The sequence below is a fragment of the Canis lupus genome, chromosome 13, assembly GCF_048164855.1.
Source record: "Canis lupus baileyi chromosome 13, mCanLup2.hap1, whole genome shotgun sequence".
In the NCBI taxonomy this organism is placed as follows: domain Eukaryota; kingdom Metazoa; phylum Chordata; class Mammalia; order Carnivora; family Canidae; genus Canis; species Canis lupus.
In genome coordinates, this window is record NC_132850.1 from 7733026 (window position 1) to 7757100 (window position 24075).

At 42.7% G+C, this 24075-nt stretch overlaps 1 protein-coding gene and 1 pseudogene across 1 annotated transcript in view; both read left to right on the forward strand.

Annotated features, from left to right (window-relative positions):
* Positions 1-657: 657 nt before the first annotated feature.
* The window catches only part of CLSPN (claspin), a 30209-nt gene continuing 6791 nt past the window's right edge, over positions 658-24075 (forward strand). The window contains exons 1-16 of the mRNA XM_072771979.1: positions 658-806; positions 4057-4165; positions 4681-5129; positions 5744-5908; positions 7394-7471; positions 7802-7874; positions 8534-8642; positions 8826-9403; positions 14397-14588; positions 17203-17456; positions 18427-18602; positions 18934-18998; positions 19806-20005; positions 20336-20490; positions 21443-21669; positions 22230-22341. Of these exons, the coding sequence (XP_072628080.1) occupies positions 783-806; positions 4057-4165; positions 4681-5129; positions 5744-5908; positions 7394-7471; positions 7802-7874; positions 8534-8642; positions 8826-9403; positions 14397-14588; positions 17203-17456; positions 18427-18602; positions 18934-18998; positions 19806-20005; positions 20336-20490; positions 21443-21669; positions 22230-22341 (2966 nt within the window). The 5' untranslated portion in view covers positions 658-782. The remainder of the gene's footprint in view (positions 807-4056; positions 4166-4680; positions 5130-5743; positions 5909-7393; positions 7472-7801; positions 7875-8533; positions 8643-8825; positions 9404-14396; positions 14589-17202; positions 17457-18426; positions 18603-18933; positions 18999-19805; positions 20006-20335; positions 20491-21442; positions 21670-22229; positions 22342-24075) is intronic.
* LOC140603205 (ATP synthase F(0) complex subunit C1, mitochondrial pseudogene) lies at positions 22411-23832 on the forward strand (annotated as a pseudogene).

Here is a 24075-nt window from a genome sequence, read left to right on the forward strand (position 1 = left end):
AGACCCGGGATTGAGTCCCACATCGGGCTCCCTGCATGGATCCTGCTTCTCCCTCTGCCTGGGTCTCTGCCTCTCTCTCTCTCTCTGTGTCTTTCATGAATAAATAAATAAATAAATAAATAAATAAATAAATAAATAAATAAATAAATAAATAAATAAAATCTTTTAAAAAATAATAAAAAATAAATAAAATTGTAAAGGCCATCCAAGGATATTCTTTGGTATCTGAGAAGCCCATAGAACTTTCGTCAATGCTCAGGGGCGTGAATGCTCCGTGTACAAGGAGCAGGTGGGACGCAGCTGCTCCTGGGATGGAGGTCCCGGAGAAAACCCCCGCAGGTGTCTTCTAGAAGTGGCCCAGGGATCTTCCCGCTTGAAGGGCTTACTCCTCAACATGCGCTGCAGCAAGGGCCAAAGGTCAAAGCCACCGCTCCCCAGGTAGGGCCTTGCAAGGCCAGAGGGCCCGACCGTCCCGCAGACGGGGCACCAGCCGCCCTGAGCTCGCAGGGACTGGAGCAGCCGGGACCCGCCAAGCCGACCCGGGTTCTATTTGCGAGTCTGGCCGGCGCCGCTTCCTGATTGGTAGGACAGCGCGGGGGCGTGGCCTCGCGCAGAAAGCCGCCTCCGGATTGGTGCAGGTCGTTGGGGCGGGGCCTCCGCGCTGGCTGGGCGCGAAAGCTCAAACAGCGTTGCGGGACTGGAGACCGCGGGAGCCGCTGCGCCCGCGCTACGGGAACGCGAGACCTGCCCCGTCACAGCGAAGCGCGGGAGAGGCCGGAGTCATGCCCGGCGAAGTGGTTTCTGAGGTGAGTTAGTGCACAGGCCGCCGTCCGCGGCTGCCGAGGCCCGGCGCCCAGGGGCGGGGATGGGAAAGGGTCGAGCGGCCCGAGCGGGGCGCGGAGGCGGAGAGGACTACAGCTCCCGGCGTGCCCGGCGGCGGCGGCGCGCGCTCAGGCTGCTGGGAGGCTCCCACGGCCCCGCGGGCTCGCGGCTCTCCGCTCCCGCCGGGCGCCGGGCTGGCCGCGTCGCTCCTGACTCCTGCGGCGCGCGCAGCCGGCCTCGCCGCAGCTCCTCCGGCCGCCCGGCCGCCCCTGCGGCGGGTTTCCTGCCGCGGGGGCTCTTCCTCGTCTGGCTCCCCTCCCCCAACAGAGGACGGCGCAGGCGCAGAAGCACCTGGGCTGCTGGGCAGGGGGGCGGTTCCCCGGAAATGGGAGGCGGGGCCTCCGGGAGGCGGGGTCTGCGCGGGGGCTCTGAGGTCGTGTGGCCGGGACCAGGGGAGGCACCAGCCTTGGGGGCACCTTTAAGAGGGCTACCCAAAACTCCGTAATCGAGATAGTGTTTTAATCCAGTATTTTGAATTTTTAGATACAGCAAGCAAGCCAGCCAGCCCCTGCCTGCGCTTGCGCTTCTGCACCTCTGCACCTCCCCCTAAATCCTGGCCCTGGTTTCAATAAAAATTTTATTAGCAAAAAAAAAAAAAAATTGTTAGCAAAAGTGGTTGGCTGACCTCGTGAGCCATAGCTTTGCCAGTTCCATTTATTTTTAGAAAAAAGTGTTGTAAAATAAATAAATAAAAACAAAAAAAATATTGCACTAAGGTATTAATCTTGATGACCGAGGTTTTGAGACTGGACTTTGTCCTCACCCTGTTCCTGGCGGTGGCTGTTGCTGATATTGGTACAAACTGCCCGGAATTCGGTGATGAGGAGCATCACTATGTGCTGAGTCATGTGGTTCCCCAAACTCAGTTTCTGCACCCACAAAGAATCTTAACTGTTTAGGTTGTTGGGAGAACCATCAGAACATGCGTGATGATCCTCTGGGGCTCCTCAGTGCCTGTTACCCTGGTTGTTATTCAAATAACTGTACCAAACATTTAAATCAATTTAATAGTTGTTTTGAGAAATCATTAAGGTGGGAAGTGCCTGACTACAGTACAGATGTTAATATTTACACACATGCACACCCTCCCTCCCCTTAATTGGATTCAGAGCCCTAAGAAAGCCAAGGATGGGGATCCCTGGGTGGTGCAGCAGTTTGGCGCCTGCCTTTGGCCCAGGGCACAATCCTGGAGACCCGGGATCGAATTCCACATCGGGCTCCCGGTGCATGGAGCCTGCTTCTCCCTCTGCCTGTGTCTCTGCGCCTCTCTCTCTCTCTGTGACTATCATAAATAAATAAAAAATTTTAAAACATTAAAAAAAAAAAAAAAAGAAAGCCAAGGATGGGTAGCCCTGGTGGCTCATGGGTTTAGCGCCTGCCTTCAGCCTAGGGCGAGACCCTGGAGACCTGGGATCAAGTCCCACGTCAGGCTCCCTGCATGGAGCCTGCTTCTCTCTCTGCCAGTATCTCTGCCTCTCTCTCTCTCTCTCTCTCTCTGTCTCTCACGAATAAATAAATAAAATCTTAAAAAAAAAAAAAGAAAAGAAAAGAAAGCCAAGGATGTAGGAGATCTGGCCTCTAGGGTCAGCCTGGTTGCTAACTAGTCAAGTCACCTAACACCATCCTGCTCATGTTTTTTATTTGTGACTTTTAAAATGGTTTTATTTGGGAAATTTGAAACCTACATGAACACAGCAAAGTTGGTAAAAAGAACCTATCACCTAACTTCAAGTTATCAAATCATGCCAGTCTTGTTTCATTTATAGTCTCACCCACTTTCCCCCCTCACTGGATTATTTGGAAGCATATTTCAGACCTCATTTCATCCACAAATATTTCATTATTAATCTCTACGATAAAGGACTTCCCGAAACAGATAACCACAAATATTATTACTACACCTAAAAAATTCACAATTGTTGTTTAATACTAAATATCTAGTTAGTGTTCAGATTTCTTTGAGTCACATATACATATACTTTCAGTTTATTTGAATCAGGATCCAAAGTCTGCATATTGCAATTGTTGATGTGTGTGTATCTTAACTCCATATAGATCTCCCCATTTGTCTTTTTTTCTTGCAGTTTACTGTTAAGGAAATCCACAGTTTGTACTACAGAGCTTTTCACATCTGGATTGCATCTCTGTGATGTTATTTAACATGTCATTTGGATATACTGAGAAACATTCCCAAAAAAAATGTGTAATAAATGCTTAATTCTTTTGGTTTATGTACCTTAAAGCATTGATTCTGTAGCACTCTTCAAAGATGAACAATGAATTTTTTTGTCCAATGATTCCTTTTTTTTTAAGATTTTATTTATTTATTTTAAAGATTTATTTATTTATTTATTCATTCATTCATTTATTCATGAGAGACACAGAGAGAGAGAGGCAGAGACACAGGCAGAGGGAGAAGCAGGCTCCGTGCAGGGAGCCCGACGTGGGCCTTGATCCCGGGACTCCAGGATCATGCCCTGGGCTGAAGGTAGGCGCCAAACCGTTGAGCCACCCAGGGATCCCCTTATTTTATTTTTTAAAAGATTTTATTTATTTATTCATAGAGACACAGAGATACAGGCAGAGGGAGAAGCAGGCTCCATGCAGGGAGCCCAACGTGGGACTCGATCCTGGGTCTCCGGGGTCACGCCCTGGGCTGAAGGTGGCTCTAAACCACTGAGCCACCCGGGCTGCCCCTAAGGTTTTATTTTTAAGTAATCTCTACACTCATCCTGGGATTGAACCCACAATTCCAAGATCGAGAGTCATATGTTCCACTGAACCAAACCAGCCAGACACCCCTTGTGCAGTAATTCTTAATGTCATCACTTCTTTGAACCATTGTTTTTTTTTTTTTTTTTTTTTAATTTTTTTATTTATTTATGATAGTCACAGAGAGAGAGAGAGAGAGAGAGGCAGAGACACAGGCAGAGGGAGAAGCAGGCTCCATGCACCGGGAGCCCGACGTGGGATTCGATCCCGGGTCTCCAGGATCGTGCCCTGGGCCAAAGGCAGGCGCCAAACCGCTGCGCCACCCAGGGATCCCTCTTTGAACCATTGTATTGGTGTTTTCCTTACTTGAGTCTTATGGTCCTATGATGATTTGTGAATCATTAGATATTTAGAGCTTTTTGTCATCAGCTGGTTAATGCAAAGTGTGTTCTCATTTTCTAGGTTCACCTAGAAATCAGTGATCCAAAGCTCATTTCACAGGAAGGAGCCAATAGTCCTTCAGACAGTGGACAAGGCAGCTGTGAAACAATTGTGCCCTTGAGTGATGGAGGTTTGTAATAGTGATTTTATTTTTAAGAATAGAATGTAGGAGCTTGGGTTGTAAGTGGACTGGATTAATTTCATTATCCTTTTGTTTCGTTAAATTATTCTTAACCGTATTATTTGTCTTATTATATAAACAAAATAATAGTGCTTGTAGCCTTTTGACATTAGCTATTTCTATTATGTTATTAAATGTATAAAATGTCTAGAAGCTACCACATTGCCTTGTTGCATGCATTCATCCTTTAATAAAAGGATTTTTAACATCTGCCAGAAGAATTAGAACAACTTTACACTTTGTAAATATATATAATTACATTTCTCAGTAAGAGACATTTTTCCAGGGAAAATGTTTTTCAAAACCTATTTTTAGATTTGCTTTGCTACAATCAGTTCTTAGTGGTAGCTACATAATTTCACGAGGTGACATAGCACTTGAATAATTGGATATTTTTGAAGACCAGTGGGACTAGGAGGAGGGCCGAATGACAGTAGACCTCTAAAAAAAATTGTTTCCTCCAGATTCAGATGAAGAGATATTCACGAGTAAGAAATTGAAAAGCAAGAAGGTGCTACAAGACAGTGATTCTGAGAGAGAGGACACAAATGCCTCCCCAGAGCAAACTCCCTATGACAGTGTTGAGGAGGAAAATAAAGAGAACTTATATGCCGGAAAAAATGGAAAAGTCAGAAGGATTTACAAAACTCTGGCAGACAGTGCTGAAAGTGACATCGAGGAGTCTTTGTATCAGGAAAACCTTGAAACCCAGGTGATGCCTTGCTTAGAGCGGAGTCTCCAATCTGAAAACTCTGTGGACTTCACAGTCGACAGAAAGATTTCCAAAAAACCCAAACGTGATAAAGAAGGAATTGGAGGAAAAGCAAAAGTAAAATCAAAGAGAAGACTTGAGAAAGAGGAAAAAAAGATGGAAAAAATCAGGCGGCTAAAAAAGAAGGAAACGAAAAGTGAGGTATGTTTAAAAGAACAAATTTGTTCTTTCTAAGGTGGATGAACTTAACATCTTAGAGCAAGTTGCTTTTAGTTCTTGAGGTTTCTGCACGCAGAATATAGCTTCGAGTTGATTGTTTTGCGTTGCAAGTATTGAGATAATGGAATTTAAAACTTGCTGGTCTCATTCTCCATTTTAGATAAATAGGGGACACTTCCAAATAAAGTAGATTTCTGATTTTCTTTGCAAGCGTATGGAATAACTGCTGCTTCTGATTTGATGAAAATTAACTTTCAGAGGAGAATTTTTTAGGCATCCATACGTCAAGTCTGGTTTGCTGACTAGAGAAACCATCTTCAAGTTTTATAAAGTAGTTGCTTAATAAGTATTTAATTGATTTTGCAAAAAATATATATACTGTTTATTAAGTTGGTTTTGGGCAGTAAAATCACAGCATGGACCTCAAAGGATGACTGTGGGTAGGGGCCCAGGAGACTGTTCTAAAATGCCATATATTTGTCTGTTGATGTACTATGTATGGGCTTTTCATTGCCTGATCCAAATTAGCTTATTATATTGTGGAATATTGGAGTTTGAGTGATTGGATTTAGCTTTTTTCTTTATGCGTTATCCAGGAAGATGATGTGAAACAGCCATTTAATGATAGTGGCTGTCTTCTCGTGGATAAAGACCTTTTTGAAACTGGGTTGGAGGAGGAGGAAACTAACTCTGCATTGGAAGACGAAGAGTCTTTGGAATCGATAAGGGCAGCTGTGAAAAACAAAGTAAAAAAGCACAAGGCAAGTAAAAGATGATTGCGTAAGAGCTAACCCACTGCTTCTAACCTTTGCTTTATTTTCTGATTTACTGTTGGAAGTTTTTTTTTTTTTAACTGAAGAAAAACATGTGGCAATTGATTTAAGTTTTCTGGCTGTTAATTTTGGAATCAGGCAGTACAAGTGATAGATGTGCTAACTTGTGTGGAAGCTAGTATTTTGAGTACCCTCATAGGATGTCAGGGGGAAAAAAGTGAGCCTTTATATTGTATAAGAAACAGGTATGAATGGGGCAGAGATACAAGTTTTATTTTCCTGTGGCCTCTAAGAAATGAACCTAAAGTGTTTCTGGTGGGGCGTCTGGGTGGTTCAGTCGGTTAACTGCCTGCCTTTGGCTTAGGTCATCTCAGAGTCCTGGGATCCAGTCCCGCATGGTCCTCCCTGCTCAGTGGGGAGTCTGCTTCTCCCTTTCCCTCTGCCTCTCCCCTTGCTTGTGCACACATGTTCTCTCTCGTGTGCTCAAATAAATAAAATCTTAAAAAAAAAAAAAAGTGTTTCTGGGAAGGTATCAGTAGTGAAACATCATTGTCCTGAGTGTTTGGAAGTGCAATTATTCTTGCTAAGATTATCTTTAGCTCCTTGGGAGTTATTGGGAAAGATAATAAAGGCGTGTAAGAAATGAGAGCTCAAGCTCCATTTGAGGCAGCAAAGTTTTTTCTAAGCTTTTTTTTTTTCTAAGCTTTATAGAGATGCTATACGTTTATTTTTTTAAACATTTTTAAATATGGGGATCCCTGGGTGGTGCAGCGGTTTGGCGCCTGCCTTTGGCCCAGGGCGCTATCCCGGAGACCTGGTATCGAGTCCCACATCGGGCTCCCGGCATGGAGCCTGCTTCTCCCTCTGCTTGTGTCTCTGCCTCTCTCTCTCTGTGTCTATCGTAAATAAATAAATAAATAAATAAATAAGTAAATAAATAAATAAATTTATTTAAATATGTCTCGAGAGAAGCAGAGACACAGGCAGAGGGAGAAGCAGGCTCCCTGTGGAGAGCCTGATGTGGGACTTGATCCCAGGACCTCAGGATCACAACCTGAGCTAATGGCAGATGCTCAACCACTGAGCCATCTAGGTAACCCGGGATGCTATATGTTTAAAACTTTATATTTAATAATTATTGGCTTGTTATTAATGTAGCATGATGTGATGTTGGGATACAAAAGCAATCTTTTGAGTAGGCAATTTCCTCTTATTTCAGCTTAATTCTTTTTTAATAATGTTTTTAAAGATTTATTTCCTTGAGAGAGCGAGCGAGTAGGGGGAGGGACAGAGAGAGAATGCCAAGCAGACTCCCTGCTCAACACAGAGCCCCACAAAGGCTGAATCCCATAACCCACGAGATCATGACCTGAGCTAAAATCATGACTTGGTCGCTTAACCGACTGAGCCACCCAGGCGCCCCTTAGGTTTAATTTTTGTCCATATTTTTCAGCTTGTAATCTTCTCTTTTAGGAAAAGGAACTGTCTTTGGAGAGTGGAGTCTATCCATTTGAAGAAGAGACTGAGCTATCCAAAGGCACCATAAGGAAGGTAAGATAGAGCTCTGTACAATTGTCATGTTGATTTTCTTTCTCCAGGAGATGGTGAATTTCTGAGGGATAAATATTTTATCAAATCTGTCACAGTTTCCTGGTGCCCAAGATATTGCTTTGTACATGGTAGGGACACAAATATGGACTGTGTTGAATTAATTCTATGTGATCTACAAATAAATGATATCTTTGAGTTTATATTGTACTGAATCTATTAGTGCTTGCTTTTGCCTCTCCATCCTTTTTCTTGGAAAGAGCAAACTCTTGAAGGATGAATAGCTTTCTGAATAATAGCATTAATGTAGTCTCATTTTTTGTTTTCTTTAAGGAAAGGAAGGCAGCCCGATTAAGTAAGGAAGCATTAAAAAAACTGCATAGTGAGACTCAACGCCTTATTCGAGGTAACGTAAGCCAGTACAGTAACTTTGAGGCAAATCACAATATTTCTTTGTAGGCTCAACTTGGCCGTGGCAAAATATTTTTTTAAAGATTTTGTTAGAGCGCGAGTGCACAAATGGTGGAGTTGGGGTGGAGGGAGAAGCAGACTCTCCACTGAGCAGGGAGCCCAACACGGGGCTTGATCCCAGGACCCTGAGATCATGACCTGAGCCCAAGGTAGATGCTTAACCAAGTGAGCCACCCACAATCAGTTTGATTTCACAACCAGATTTAAAAGCCACTGGTCTTCAGGGAGTTCTTTTGTACTTAGATCCTGTCTTTATTAGGGCAGCCCTGGTGGCTCAGCGGTTTGGCGCCTGCCTTTGGCCCAGGGCGTGATCCTGGAGATCCAGGATCGAGTCCCATGTCGGGCTCCCTGCATGGAGCCTGCTTCTCCCTCTGCCTGTGTCTCTGCCTCTCTCTTTCTCTCTCTCTCTCTCTCTGTCTCTCATGAATAAATAAATAAAATCTTAAAAAAAAAAAATCCTGTCTTTATTAAAGCCAGGATTGTTTTCTATTTCTGGTGATGGCTTTCACTGTACTGTTTAGTTAACTGGATATGAAGTGACATTTCAGAATATACAGTAAATGTATTTGCTGCTTCTTTTGTTTGATTTTATAGAGTCTGCGCTTAATCTTCCATATCATATGCCTGAGAATAAAACCATTCATGATTTCTTCAAACGTAAACCCCGACCCACTTGCCAGGGGAATGCCATGGCACTACTGAAGTAAGAACTCTCTTTCCTTGTGATTATAATTTTTGCAAATACTCAGTTTTGTAACAAACATCTGGTGTAAAAAGTTCAGATTCCTCACTCATCAAACTGATTTAGCTGAATATCATTATATACTGAGATGAGAGTTTCCCACTTAGGATAATTTTCAACGTCAGCTCATTTTCCCTTCTCTAGGTCATCTAAGTATCAGTCAAGCCATCACAAAGAATCCATAGACACCGCAAATACAAGCGAGAAGAATAACGACCACCAAAGCAAAGATTCTGAGCAGACAAGAGGTGCGGGATATGAAATGGACATTAATGCACTCCCTGCAGCTTCAAATGAAGCCCAGATCACTACTGGATCAGAGGAGTCTTGCAGTAAGGATGTGATGGGAAGTGAAGAGCAAGAAATTCAGGAGAAACAGAAGCAGAGTGATGACAGACCTTCACCTGAGGACAGCTACGTGGCTCAGCAGGAATCCAGCTCCCTCGGGAATGAGGACAATGAAGAGTATCAGGCCGGAGGGCTTGTGGCACCTGAACCTCATTCTCTGGAGAGAGAAGAAGGCCTGAAGAAAACAGAAGAAGCAGATGACAAGGTGGAAGAGCCCAGGCAGCAAACTAAATCCATAATTATGCAACCCGAAAAAGTGAGGAGGTTCACACTGGATAGGCTTAAGCAACTGGGAGTAGATGTTTCCATTAAACCTCGGCTGGGTGCTGATGAAGATTCCTTTGTGATACTTGAAGAACCTGAAACCAACAGAGGTAATCCTTTGAATTGTGGGGGAGCCTCCAGAGTAATTTATTCTGGTAGCTGTCTAGTATTTGCTCCTGTGGAGGTTAGGGAACCCAGGAGGAAATGATAACCACACGTGATCTTATGCTGTAGTTGTACCAGATATTGGTAAAATTCTATTTAGATGAATCTGGCCTGTCATCAGAATGTTCTCAACCTTGTTTAAAACAGGAAGCTTGTTGATAGGTTAGTACACAAAAGAGATGCATTGGCTGTTTGTTATGGCATGACATTCAAAAAAGCATTATTCATCGTTTTCACCATTAAAGGGAGACCTTTTAGTTTGGTAAATTGTTTGTAAAAAGCTTATTTTTCCCCTACTATTTAACAAATATTAAATTATCCATAACATGCAAGGTGTTGTAGGGCAGCATACCAAAAGAAATCTGACATTTATTGTACATGTAAGCTACTTATGCTCTCGTACGGAAGATAAGTATGCAAGTAACAGTAATACCAGAGAGAAGGTGGAAAGTGACATCTATAATGAACGTGTGTCACTGATAATTGGAAAAATTAAATGAACAAAAGGGAAAAGTAGTCTTTGCCAAAAGAAACATTTAGAATAAAGTGCTGGGGCAGTTTAGAGGAAGGATTAGTTTCTTCCAATAGGTGGGTAGAAGAAGGCTTGAAGAGTAGGTGGGTGTAATTACTTGTTCACTGCCTTTCCTTTTATACTTTGAATAGGGATCTTCTAGCTTGTTCCCTACTCTATCACCAGTGCTTCCACAGTGGATGACATATTATAGGCGTTTATATTGGATGAGTGAATGAATGAATGCTCCTTCAAGACAGAGTTTAAATATTACCATATTAGGTAGACTTCCTGATTAGTAGGCGGAATTGGGTGTTCCCTCCTCTGCATTGAGGCCATTTGGCGTGATAAGAGCTTAGACTCTGTAGCAAGACCAAGGTTTGAATCTAGACTGTGCTACTCATTGTTTAACCTTGAGTGTGCCATTTGACCTCTCTGAGGCACCTTAAGGAAAAAAGAAAGAAAGAAAGAAAAAAGAAAATCCAGTTCACAGGACTATAGTGAAGATTTGTTGAAATAAGGCATAGAAATGCATAAAGAAGCACTCAAATAGTGGCTCCTATTTCTATTATTAGTGAAATTATTTACATCGTAACCATAACAGCTTATGGTTGGCAGGTGCTCTGTCATCAACAGTATCTGGTGTGTAAATTATGCCCAGAGATTCTATTGATTGAATGAGTGGGCTTTTTGGAAGTGGAGAGAAGGACACTCTTGAAAGGGACAAGAAGAGCTCTGCATGGTGCATATTGGGAGGATGTGTGAGTCAGTTTAACCAGAGCAGGACATGGAGTGAAAGGTTTGTGTAACAGAACTAACGTAGATGGGTTCCCTGGGTGGCGCAGCGGTTTGGCGCCTGCCTTTGGCCCAGGGCGCAATCCTGGAGACCCGGGATCGAATCCCACGTCGGGCTCCCGGTGCATGGAGCCTGCTTCTCCCTCTGCCTGTGTCTCTGCCTCTCTCTCTCTCTGTGTGACTATCATAAATAAATTAAAAAAAAAAAAAAAAAAAAACTAACGTAGCTCCATTAGCAGAGAAGCAGGGAAATAAGCTGTTGCCTGAAACACGGAGGGAAAGTTTTGTGGTGTGGGAGTTATCTAAACAGCTCCAGAGTAAGAGAGGGGGAAGCAACATTTTTTGAGTACTTAACAATACTAGACACTGTGAGATTTTTTTTTTTATTTGGGACTTGAAGCTCTCTAAACAGTTCTGGACTGAGACAGGAAAGGGAAGAAACCTTTTTCATGAGTACCTACTACATTAGACACTGATAGATTCTCTATTATTGTTATTAATTCTCGTAGCCCCAGGTATTATTTTGCAGTGAAGAGATGGAGACTTGGAGAGGCTGGGTAATTTTTCCAACATTACTTGGCTTATATAGGGAACTAGCACAGTGCCTGGCACATAGTAGGCATTTATTTTTGGGTCGGAATATGTTTTCCTTCAGAAATAGTATTTGACATCAAAGTTGGATTTCCATACCAGCCAGTCCCATATTTATGAAGTTAGGATCAACTTTTATTTATCTGTGCAATAAACCTTTATTTAGCATGGTGTCGGATGCTTTGTATACAAGACATAGTCCCTGCTCTCAAGGAAGTTAAAGCCTGGTAGTAGTGACAGACAGGCAAACAGGGCATTCATTACACGACTGGATAGTGAATGCGTCTATTCTCTGAGCCTGGAGGAAGGGTACCTCACTTGGAATGTCTCTTGGGGAGTCAGGAACATTTCCGAAAGGAACTGATACCAGAGCTGAGTCCTGAAAGCCTAGTAGAGATACCAAGGCAGAGAAGTGAGGGAGGGCATTCTTGGCGGAGGGAAGAGACCCACAAAAGATCCAACAATGACCAGAGAAAATACAGGGTGTTGTGGTGAGCTGGAGTGAAGATTGCAAAGGCATTGAGGATGGGTAACTGGAGGCCAGATCATACAGGGCTTTGAGGCCATGGTAGGAGCTTGGACTTTTGCCTTTTGTTAGTAGAGGGCCACTGAAAAACTTTTAGCAAAGGAAATGACCCAATCAGATACTCATTTTGGGGAGGTCAATCTGGTGGCAAGTATGGTGGACACATTGAAAGGAGTTAAGAATAAAAGTAGTAGGAACAGCTTAGTTTCCTTAACCTCGCATAGAGTAGGGTTTCCATGAGAAAACGCATGTAGATCTAAACATCGGGGTACTAGAAATGTGTAACTCCTGCTGCCTGCAATAGTGTAGAGGATCATCTCTGCCCTTAATTCCTCTGTTTTTCTGGACTAAGAACAATGGGGATGAGCATAGTTTTAGATTCATGCTGCTGGTGGAAACCTAAGCTGGAGCAGAGACCCTTCAGTTAGGACATGAAAGGATCCTGGAAAAAGACTGGTGGACAGAGAGAAACCTGAGCAGGATTTCTAGGGCAAGGAGGAAGATGGTTGAGTCATGTAGTAAAGGGCAAGGAAAGCAGGTGTCCTGATATGTTGGAGAGGAAGAGCTCTAAGGACCCTGGCTTTCTCTAGAAGAATGAAGGCAACTCCTCTGCCTCATTATTACTTTAGGTCCCAAGCAAATCTTGCTCCACATCCATTTGTTTTAATCTGTTGGTGCCAATAATGACCTGCCTATTTCTGTTGGCTTTCCACTTTCATCCCGCCATTGCTTCCAGCCTCACTGAACCACCATGCGGGTGCAAACTCACATCTTCTCTCCTTACACTTTTGTTTGTTAGGTAAACATATCATCCTTTGGAGCTGGATTTTTGCTACTTGATTATACTAGGAACTCAGAATGAACAGGTTTCCTTCCATTTCTTCTGTTCCCTTTTAAGGAAGGAAGAACCACATCTAGCTGGTAACTGTAAAACCACTAAAATACAATTCGAGTGCATTTTAGAAAAAGAACCAAACGTGGAGTGTTCTGGACATCTTATATAGAAGAGAAAGCTTGTGAAAATATCCAGCATCCCTTGACCCCAAAGGAATCTTTTCTCTTTGTAACTGTCAGCTCTCTTAAAACAGCCCACAGTGATATGATGTCTCCCACAGAGGCAGCAGGTGATGGTGCCAGATAGCAGCTAGCTGAGGGAGAAAGGAGAAAGAAATTCTGAGCTATTACAGCAATGGGGAAGTGAGGAGAGGCACTATTGCCATTGGACCACTGAACCTACTGCTCCCAGTATATATAGTCCCCTCTGTAAGATAAGTGTGGTATAGAGGCCACCTGTAAATAGAATTTCCTTTCTGATTATATTGATTGTACAAGTTTAACAGTCTCACCAACAGACTTTTCTAGTCCTGTTGCTAGGTTACATCATTGGATGAATTGTCATTTTTTTCCTTTTTTTTTATATGATATATATTCTTTTTTTTTTTAAGATTTTATTTATTTATTCATAGAGATGCAGAGAGAGAGAGAGAGAGAGAGAGGCAGAGACACTGGTAGAGGGAGAAGCAGTCTCCATGCAGAGAGCCTGACATGGGACTCGATCCCGGGACTCCAGGATCATGCCCTGGGCTGCAGGCAGCGCTAAACTGCTGCACAACCAGGGCTGCCCCCCCCCCCTTTTTTTTAATTGACCTTCCCTGTGTTTAGTAAGATTGCTAATAAATAGTGAAATGTTCAGAATAGGGAATTTGTTTTTAAAAGGCTGGAACTTACTAAAAATTAAGCCATTGGATGATTAATAATTATGGTATTATTAATGGTCCTACCAGTTTAATATATTTTTTCAAAAATTGCATACATTTAGGGTGCTTGGGGTGGCTCAGTCAGTTAAGCATCTGCCTTCAGCTCAGATCATGATCTTGGAGTCCTGGGATCGAGCCCCACATCAAGCTCCCTGCTCTACAGGAAGCCTGCTTCTCCCTCTCCTTCTGCCTGCCGTTCCCCCACTGCTTGTGCATGCTCACGCCCCCTCTCTCTATATCAAATAAATAATTAAAAGTCTTTTTTTTTTTAAGATTTATTTATTTATTCATTCATTCATTCATTCATTCATTCATGAGAGACAGAGAGAGAGGGGCAGAGACACAGGCAGAGGGAGAGGCAGGCTCCACGCAGGGAGCCTGATGTGGGACTCGATCCCAGGTCTCCAGGATCAGGCCCTGGGCGTTGCTTAAACCGCTGAGCCACCTGGGCTGCCCTTAAAAGTCTTTAAAAAAAAAAAAAAAAAAAAGAATTGCATACATTTAGAAACATCAGTTATAAATTCCTACCCTAAAATGATTTTTGAGGAAGAACAGTTGCAACATTTCATTAGTCTGGGTTAACTTACATGAATTTGACAGAGGTGTTAGTAGCAAAGGAGTTTTTGGTGTCTTTGGATGTTTTTTTCCCCCTACAACTTTGTTGATCTTAAAAACTTAACCTATGAGTCTTAACTGGAATCTTAAAGGAAAGAGTTTAAGCGTGGCAAACTGACATACTGGTTGGTGTTTGGATCTAGAACTGGAAGCCTTGAAGCAGCGTTTCTGGAAGCATGCGAATCCAGCAGTCAAACCCAGGGCTGGTCAGAAGGTGAATGTGAACATCATAGTGAAAGGCTTGGGCACGGATGGGAAGGAAGAGCTGAAGGCAGACGTGGTGCCTGTGACTCTGGCGTCTGAGAAGCTGGATGGAACAAGCCGCACAAAGCCAGGTATTTGGGTTCTTGTTTTTGTTTATTTGATTGCTTTATGCTTTGTACACTGATGGTCTTTGTGGCTACTGAAGACACTATAGTGGGGACCCCTGGGTGGCTCATTGGTTGAGCGTCTGCCTTCAGCTCAGGTCATGATCCTGGGGTCCTGGGATCGAATCCCTCATCGGGCTCCCTGCTCTGTGGGGAGCCTGCTTCTCCCTCTCACTCTTCCTCTGTGCTTACTCTATCTCTCTCAAATAAATAAAATTGTTAAAAAAATAAGTAAAAATGAATAATTTTTAAAAATTAAAAGATAAAAAACTATAAACATTGTAGAAAATACAAAGAAAGAATAAAGAAAAAACTACTATCCTCTATCACAGACACCTATAATTGTGTATCCTTTTTTTTTTAAATTTTATTTATTTGTTTATTTGAGAGAGAGCATGGGTGCAAGTAGCGGGAGGGGCAGAGACAAAGAGAGAGAGAGAATGTCAAGCAGACTTCCTGCTGAGCACAGAGCCCCACACGGGGCTCGATCCCACGATTGTGAGATCATGACCTGAGCTGAAATCAAGAGTCTATCACTTCACCGACTGAGCCACCCAGGCATCCCTATTGTGTATCCTTTTAATCTCTTTCTGCAGGGCCCCTGGGTGGCTCAGTGGTTGAGGGTCTGCTTTTGACTCAGGTCATGATCCCAGGGTCCCGGGATTGAGTCCCCACATCAGGCTCCCAGGCAGCCTCTCTGTTTATCATGAATAAATAAATAAAGTCTTAAAAAAAAGATCTCTTGGGGGATCCCCGGTGGCTCAGTGGTTTAGCACCTGCCTTTGGCCCAGGGTGTGATCGTGGAGACCTGGGATCGAGTCCCACGTCGGGCTCCCTACATGGAGCCTGCTTCTCCCTCTGCCCATGTCTCTGCCTCTCCCTCTCTCTCTCTCTCTCTCTCTGTGTCTCTCATGAATAAATAAATAAAATCTTTTAAAAAAAACTTTGCATGTATGTATATATATGTTTTTTTAAATTTTTTTAATTTTTTAAAGATTTTATTTATTCATGAAAGAGAGAGAGAGAGAGAGGCAGAGACACAGGCAGAGGGAGAAGCAGGCTCCATGCAGGGGGCCCGACATGGGACTCGATCCCGGATCTCCAGGATCACGCCCTGGGCCAAAGGCAGCGCTAAACCACTGAGCCACCAGGCTGCCCTATATATGTTTTTAGAAACAAACAATAATGTTGATCATATTATGCATTCTGCTTTCTAATCTGCTTTTTTGTTTTAACAATGTCTGTTGTCCCCACTCCCACTTTGAAAGTACAATAAATAGGTCACATAGAAAAAATTGAGACACTGAGGAAAATGTATGAAATGGAACATTAGTCTTCCTAAAGGCAGCTGTTAACGATTTCTTGTGTCCTAGGAAGAAAATTAATATGCATACACCATTTTGTGTGTGTGTGTGTGTGTGAGAGAGAGAGAGAGAGAGACAGACGGATAGACATTGGATACTTACTCTCCGCCAGGCACTGCTCTAGGTGCTTTACTATAAATAATATTAGTATCTTTATTTTATATATTTATATATGAGGAAACTGATAGGCAAAGCATTTAAACAACTTGCTCAAGATTAAACAGCTCATAAGTAGTAGAACCAGCAGCCTCATCCATAGTACCTAACTTCAGAGCTCAGATACACATTATTTTGCTTTTGAGGGTTTTTTAAAACAGCCGCATAATATTCCCCTGTAACAGGATTTGTTTGACCATACTGCTGTTACTGGGCATCTTGTTTATTCCAGTGTTTGGCATTTCATACAGTGTTGCACCTCAGTATCAGGTACACGTTGGTGTAGTGGATGCAGAGTTACTTACAGTGGAATCATTGAGTCAGATTTTGATAGATAGCATCCCATTGTCCTCCAAAATAGCTGCACCAACTTACCCGCTGAATCACAGTGTAAAAGAGTTCCAGTTTCCTCTTAGTAAGAGATATTATCAAACCTAATTTTTGCCAGATATGTAAAAAATGCGATCTCTTATTTTGATTTGTATCTCTTTAATTAGAACTGAGGTGAGGGATGCCCAACTGGCTCAGTTGGTGGAACATGTGACTCTTGATCTTGCAGTTGTGAGTTCAAGTGCCATGTTGGGTATAAAGATTACTTAAAAATAAAATCTTAAGAAAGAAATGAGGTTAAGCATTACTTTTGTTTATTAACCACATATGTTCGTTTCTTCTTTGAACATACCCTTTGCCCATTTTACTCTCGAATTGTTTCTTCTTTTCTTTAATATAGGCAAGTTTATCATTGTTGTCCTTCATGGCTTCTGAGCCAGAGATTTTCAGAGTCCTATTCTTCCGCCCCTTTTTTTCCTTCTTTAATAACTTTATAATTTCTGTACAGTTTATTGACCCAGGGTATAGGACATCACTATGGAAGTTCTCTTTTACACTTTAGTTCATAATCTTATTTGTTAAGATAACAAAAGCTTAGAGTACTAAGGTCTCTGATTTTCCTTTGAAGATGTGACTGCAACACTTCTGGTGTTCCCTGAAATGCACACTTCCATGATTGCAATAGATAATCGGTCATTATGTCTAACGTGTTTCTTCATATTTTTGTTCAGGTGAAAAGCTTCAGGTGCTGAAAGCCAAACTGCAGGAAGCGATGAAACTCCGTAGGCATGAGGAACGCCAAAAGCGCCAAGCCTTATTTAAATTAGATAATGAGGATGGATTTGAAGAAGAAGAGGAGGAGGAGGAAGAAATGACAGATGAATCGGAGAAAGATGGAGAAGAGGAGGAAGATGGAGATTTAGAGGAAGAAAAGGAGGAAGAGGGAGATTTAGAGGAAGAAGAGGAGGAAGAAGGCAATCAGGAGGTTCTGACAATTATTTAATTTTGTCACTTGGTCAAGGTAGATAAGGGAAAGAGAAAATCAGATTTGAATTAGAGTAGAGTAGTATGTTCAATTGTGTAGGAGATTTCAGGGGCAGAGATTGCGTAACTAGCTCATATGTACCAAAGTCCAAATGCATTCAGTTCCATCAGCACCTTTGGCTACCTGCAGTTCACGGAGCCCTACCTTTGGCTCTACCTGTTAGTCTACTTACTGAAATCTAAGGCTAAAATGGAAGTGGTTTTATATTAATAGATACTTTTATCTTCGTTGTTTATGTAGTTTTCTCTATTCAGAATGAACAGCAGTCTTAACCTTGGTCAGGTTGAGGTCTGGAATAAGTTCTCAGGCAAGCTGAGACCTTCCTGAGTCTCTTTCTTCACTGAGAAGAGTATTTGTAAAAGGGCCTCTTGCCCTTTTACAATTGTGTTGTTTTCTGCCTAGGTAAGATAGATAATGGTAGGGTTTGGGGTATTAATAAAAAGAAAAAAGCCACCAAGAAAAACAAATAATAATAATGGAACAGAAAAGCCTCTTTGTTGGAACTCTGCAGTCACTGTAAGAGTTGGTTCACGTTTATCCCTGGGTAAAGCAAGAAAGCAGGGGCTGAACTGGGCAGCATGTCACAGCCTGTTTTTGGTCTGAGGCCACTAGTTGTCCTGCAATCTCAGGCTACTTGTTTAACCTCTCATTGCCTTGGTAAAGTGATAACCCGGTCTTCTTTCACAATCTCGTAGCAATTTGAGGAGGTAAAAGGTAAAATAAGTACAAAAGAGCTCCTGGAGTGTCAGGGAAAATTATGTTACTGACAATGATTACACCAAGCTTCCTTCAGGTCTACCGTTTGAGCTTTAAGATGTGAACTGTAACCAAGCAGCCGTATGTCAGGCTAACAGCCTATTTGCTTTTAAATTTTTTGACTTTCTGTTTTTGGGCAATGTGATTGGTGAAGAATGCAGAATTCCTTCTCAGTGGTGAAGAAATAGAAACCAAAGAAGAGAAAGAAATGGATAAAGACAATAGTGATGGCAGTAGTGACATTAGCAAGTCCATTGGCCTCTCTGTCCCCAAGCCTCTGTCATCTGATTCTACCTTGCTTCTATTTAAGGACAACTCTTCCAAGATGGGGTAAGTAATTCTCTCAAGGGAAAGATAAGACTCCCTTGGGTTTGCCTCTCTCATAAGAAGCAGAGACATGGGGCGGCTGGGTGGCTCAGTCAGTTAAGCGTCCAACTCTTGACTGCAGCTCAGGTCATGACATCATGGGTGGTGAGATCGAGGCCTGCATCTCACTCCAGACTCAGTGGAGATTCTGTTTGAGAATCTTCCTCTTCCTCTGCCTCTTCCCTCACTTGTGTGCATTCTCTCTCTCTTTCTCTCTCTCTCTCGAATAAATAAATCTTTAAAAAAATAAATAAGTAGCAGAAACAGGTAAACAATTTTCTTTCTTGTTTCATAGTTACTTTCCTAATGAAGAAAAATCAGAAACAGATGAAATCTCAGGCAAAAGGTCTAGCAAACTGGGTAAGTCATGACTCTTATGCAGAACTTGACTTTTCTTAGCTCCTTTAGCTTTGGTACTGAAGGCCTACAATTCCATAAGATTTGCATTTTTTTGAACTCAGTAGACTTTTCTCCGTCTTCCCTGTGGCAATGAAAGGAATTTATGAGTTAGAAAATTTTTCTGAAAGGAATTAACGAATTAGAAGATTTTTCTCGGGTCTGGTTTTGAAATTTTGTATTGCGTTTCTTCACAGTTGAACATGGACATATAATATGTCCTTAGGGGATCCCTGGGTGGCGCAGCGGTTTAGCACCTGCCTTTGGCCCAGGGCGTGATCCTGGAGACCCGGGATCGAATCCCACATCAGGCTTCCGGTGCATGGAGCCTGCTTCTCCCTCTGCCTGTGTCTCTGCCTCTCTCTCTCTCTCTCTCTCTCTCTCTGTGACTATCATACATAAAAAAAAAAAAAAAAAAAAATATGTCCTTAGTAGTGTGTGTTGATTAACTGAGCCGTGAGAACATTTATGTTACAGTAGATAAAAAGAAGATGTAGACATGATTGGATGATGGGGAGAGTGATCATAGGCATTAGGCAGGGTGAGAGAAAGTTGGGAACTTTCAGGTGTCACGTAGCTCAGAGTGATAAACCCTGACTGTATAATGCTCTCTTGCTACTGTAATTTACCTTCAACTTCATGTTTTAGACACATAACTTGAGGGGTTTGCCTATGAATGTTACCTGATAGTTGCATTCTCAATTCTTTTTCCTAAACAGATCCACCTTATTTCTGGAATCATACACTTAAAAGTTATTTCTCTTTCTTTAGATGAAGATGATTCATGCTCGTTGTTAACAAAGGAAAGCAGCCACAATAGCAGCTTTGAGCTGATTGGCTCCACGATTCCATCCTATCAGCCTTGCAACAGACAGACAGGCCGTGGGACCGGTTTTTTCCCTGTAGCGGGAGGATTCAGATCTCCCTCCCCTGGGCTATTTCGAGCCAGTTTGGTCAGCTCAGCTTCGAAGGTAAGATGGTAATGGTCTTCTAATCTCCTCCCCCTTTTACTTCCCACACTGCTAAATAAAATGCATCTGAGCCAACCAACTCCCACCACGTTATGTGTGCTCGGTTTTAAGAAACCACCCCCTTTGTGTATTAAAAACAAGCCTCATCCAGTGTTCTTACTTTCCTGAAGATATTTTTCTTTATCCTTCTCTTGGCTATGCATTGTCCTCCTCAGCTGCAATTGCCTGAGAGTAGATAAAATCTTGGAAATAGCAACTTCTGTTGTTGTCATGACAGTGAATGACAATTATAAAATGTTTTGTTTTTGTTTGGTTTTGTTTTGGTGCCAGAGTTCAGGAAAGCTGTCTGAGCCTTCACTTCCCATAGAGGATTCCCAGGATCTGTATAACGCCTCCCCAGAGCCTAAGACACTTTTCCTAGGAGCAGGAGACTTCCAGTTCTGTTTAGAAGATGACACTCAGAGCCAACTGTTGGATGCAGATGGGTAGGTAGTTTTATGTTTCTGTGGGTGGGATGGTGCTGGGTACTGCTTAATTTTGTTTAAAAATAAAGTGAGCTTCTGTTACTCCATCTGTGCTCTCTCTTCTGAGAAAGAGAAGGTGTACAGACCATTAGGATTACATTCTGCAAGTTTGAACAAAAGCTCTCCAGAAAGTAAAACGTAAATAGTCTTTCCTGGCATTCTGATCCTTTGATCTCTGCTTTACTTGAAATGCACAGCTCGTGTAAGGGCATTGGATGACCTGTCCTGCTGTGTTAGGCTTGTTGTGTGGATTGGGGATTGACAGACCCGTGGCACGTTGCACGGCCATAACACTGACACTGTCTGAAAGCAGAAATGATCCTCTACCCTTTACCTTTCAAATAGCACTTATTCTTTTATTAAACTCCCTCCCTCTTTAGATTATCACAAGGCTGCAGTTTGGATCCTTTGCTGGTTTGAGATTCAGCCTTTTTTTTTTTTTTAAGATTTTATTTATTTATTTGAGAGAGGGAGAGAATATGAGCAGTGGGGAGGGGCAGAGGGAGAAGGAGAAGCAGACTCCCCTCCAAGCAAGTAGCCCAATCCCAGGACTCCAAGATCGTGACCTGAGCTGAAGGCAGATGCCTCACCAACTGAACCACCCAGGTGCCCCTGAGATTCAGCTTTTAAGTTTGGTTTTATTAGAAATACCAGAGTGCCTGGGTGGCTCAGTCAATTAAATGTCCAACTCTTGATTTTGGCTCAGGTCATAATGTTAGGGTCATGAGATCGAGCCCTGCCTTCGGCTCTGTCTTGGGTGTGGAGCCTGCCTAAGATTTTCTCTCTCCTCCCTCTGCCCCTTCCCCCACTCTTTCTTAAAAAAAAAAAAAAAAAAAAAACTCTTTAAAATGTTTTAGCCACTACTTTGTTGTTTCTCCTAGAGAATTTCTTATATTCTTCATTGCATTTGTAGGTTCTTAAATGTTAGAAACCACAGAAATCAGTACCAAGCTTTGAAGCCTGGATTGCCATTGGCCAGTATGGATGAGAATGCCATGGATGCTAACATGGATGAGCTACTGGATCTATGTACTGGAAAGTTCACATCTCAAACTGAAAAGACTCTGTCCAGGAAGAACGACAAGAAAGAAAACCTGGAGGAACTTCTGAATCTTTGTTCAGGAAAATTCACTTCTCAGGGTAAATAGCCAACAGAGAGTGTCAGGCTTGCCACAACCAAATATCTTGTCAGTGTCCTTGAGAAGAAGCCTGTTACCCTTGGGTGAAAAGTTCACAGAAAACAAGGGTGTGACATATTCTTGTGTGTAGGTTGAATTCTTAGCTTCCTGATGTTTAGAGCCTTTGCTTTCTTAAGGTGGTAAAATGTCAACCTAAGCTTCAGTTTTTGCCATGCGATTTCTCATTTATGGTTAATATGTATGCAGAGCTTAGAAGAGTGCTCTTGTAATAGTAAATTTCCTATAAATGCCTACTTATTTCCATCTGCATGTTCCTGTCTCCCTGATGGCTAGAATGTCAGCTCTGTGGGAGCTGGGATTTTTGTTTTGCTCACTACTGTATCCCTGGTGCCTGGCACATAGTAAGCACTAAATAAGGATTTGTTGAATGAATGGATGGTAAGCTCTTTTTGGCAAGCTTACCTTAGAACTGTATTGAGCTGGAGTGTCTATAGATGGCTGGGGAGAGAGAATAAAGCTGTTATTTCTTGGTGACAAATCTTTTTCTTTGTTGTGATATAGATGCCTCCACTCTGGCTCCATCAGAGTTAAATAAGCCGGAGAAAGAGAGCAGCTTGGGTGATCCCATGGAAGAAGCACTTGCTCTTTGCTCGGGATCTTTCCCCACAGACAGGTAAGTCTCAGTGATTGAAGGGAACTTAGGAAGGCCTCGTCTTCTGATAAAATCCTGAGGTCCACAATAATGACCCATTTTAAGGGCTTCATATCCTGTCTGGGAGTCTTGCGATACTTTGGAGTCTTGTTTGCAAAGTAAGGAAATTATAATGCTTTCCTTTAGTCGGTGGAAAACAGGGTTAAAGAAAGAAAGAAGATGGGGAGCCTGGGTGGCTCAGTCGGTTAAGTGTCTGACTTTGGGTCCGTCATGATCCCAGGGTCCTGAGATCGAGCCCCACGTCGGGCTCCCTGCTCAGTGGGGAGGCTGCTCCCTCTGCTCTGCCCCCACTCATGCTTTCTCTCTCTCTCTCTCAAATAAATAAATTCTTTTAGAAAAAGGAAAAAAAGCCAAGAATAGAGACCTAGAGCTAAAGCTGGGAGGCAGACAGTGCAGCCCACTGGGCACTGCTCATTCCTCTGGCTCTGATCTCAGGTTGTACCAGGGGCCCAATCAGGCCTGTGTCTGCCTCCTTGAGTAGGCCAGTGATCCCATCTACACAGCCATCCTAGAGCAGCTCCCCAACTCCAGGTAGCCCGATGGAGTTCCAGACCAGTGTCGTCTCCTGGGATATTGCCATAGCAGCCCCATTTATTGGTGTGGCTGGTTCAGGGGCTGGCATTGGAATAGTGTTTGGCATCCTGATCATTGGCTGTGCCAGGAACCTGTCTCTCAAGCAGCAGCTCTTCTCTGCCGTTCTGGGCTTTGACCTGAGGACACGGGGCTCTTCTGTGTGCTGGTTGCCTTCCTCATCCTCTTTGCCATGTGAGACTTAATGGGAGTCGCCTACCTGTCCCTGCTGCTTCAACTTCAGGCCGTATATGGTGCTAAAAGTGTGCTAAGCTTCACCATTAAACACATTTCTCTCTCTCTCTCTCTATTTTAAGGGAGAGAATAAGCACATGAAAGTGTTCAAGAGAAATGCAAATCAAAACCACAGTAAGATACTACCTCATACCCATTAGGATGGCTACTATAAAAAATTTTTAAAAACCCACAAAAACACAAAATAATAAGTTTTTGTGAGGATATGGAGAAATTGGAACCCTTATCCACTGTTGGTGGGAAGCTTCTCTAGAAATCGAAATGGCAATTCCTCAAAAAATTAAAAACAATATGATATGATTCAAGCGTATTCACAAAAGAAGTGATAACAGAGTTTCAGGTATTTGTAAACCCATGTTCATAGTAGCATGATTCATAATAATCAAAAGGTGGAAGCATCCCAAGTAGATAAACAAAATATGGTGGACACACACACACAAATGGATTATTCAGCCTTAGAAAGGAACAAAATTCTGACACATGCAACAACATGGATGAGCATTGAGGACATTATGCTTGGTGAAATAAGCCAGTCCTCAAAATACAAATACTGTAGTTTTCTACTTAGATGAGGTACTGAGAGTAGTCAAATTCATAGAGAAAGTAGAAGGGTAGTTGTCAGGAGCTGAGGGGAAGGAAAAGTGGGGAATTGTTGGTTAAAGGGTACAGAGTTGGGCAGCCCCGGTGGCCCAGCGATTTAGCGCCAGCTTCGGCCCAGGGTGTGATCCTGGAGACCCGGGATCGGGTCCTGCATCGGGCTCCCTGCGTGGAGCCTCCTTCTCCCTCTGCCTGTGTCTCTGCCTCTCTCTCTCTCTTTCTGTGTGTCCCTCATGAATAAATAAATAAAATATTTTTAAAAATAAAAAATAA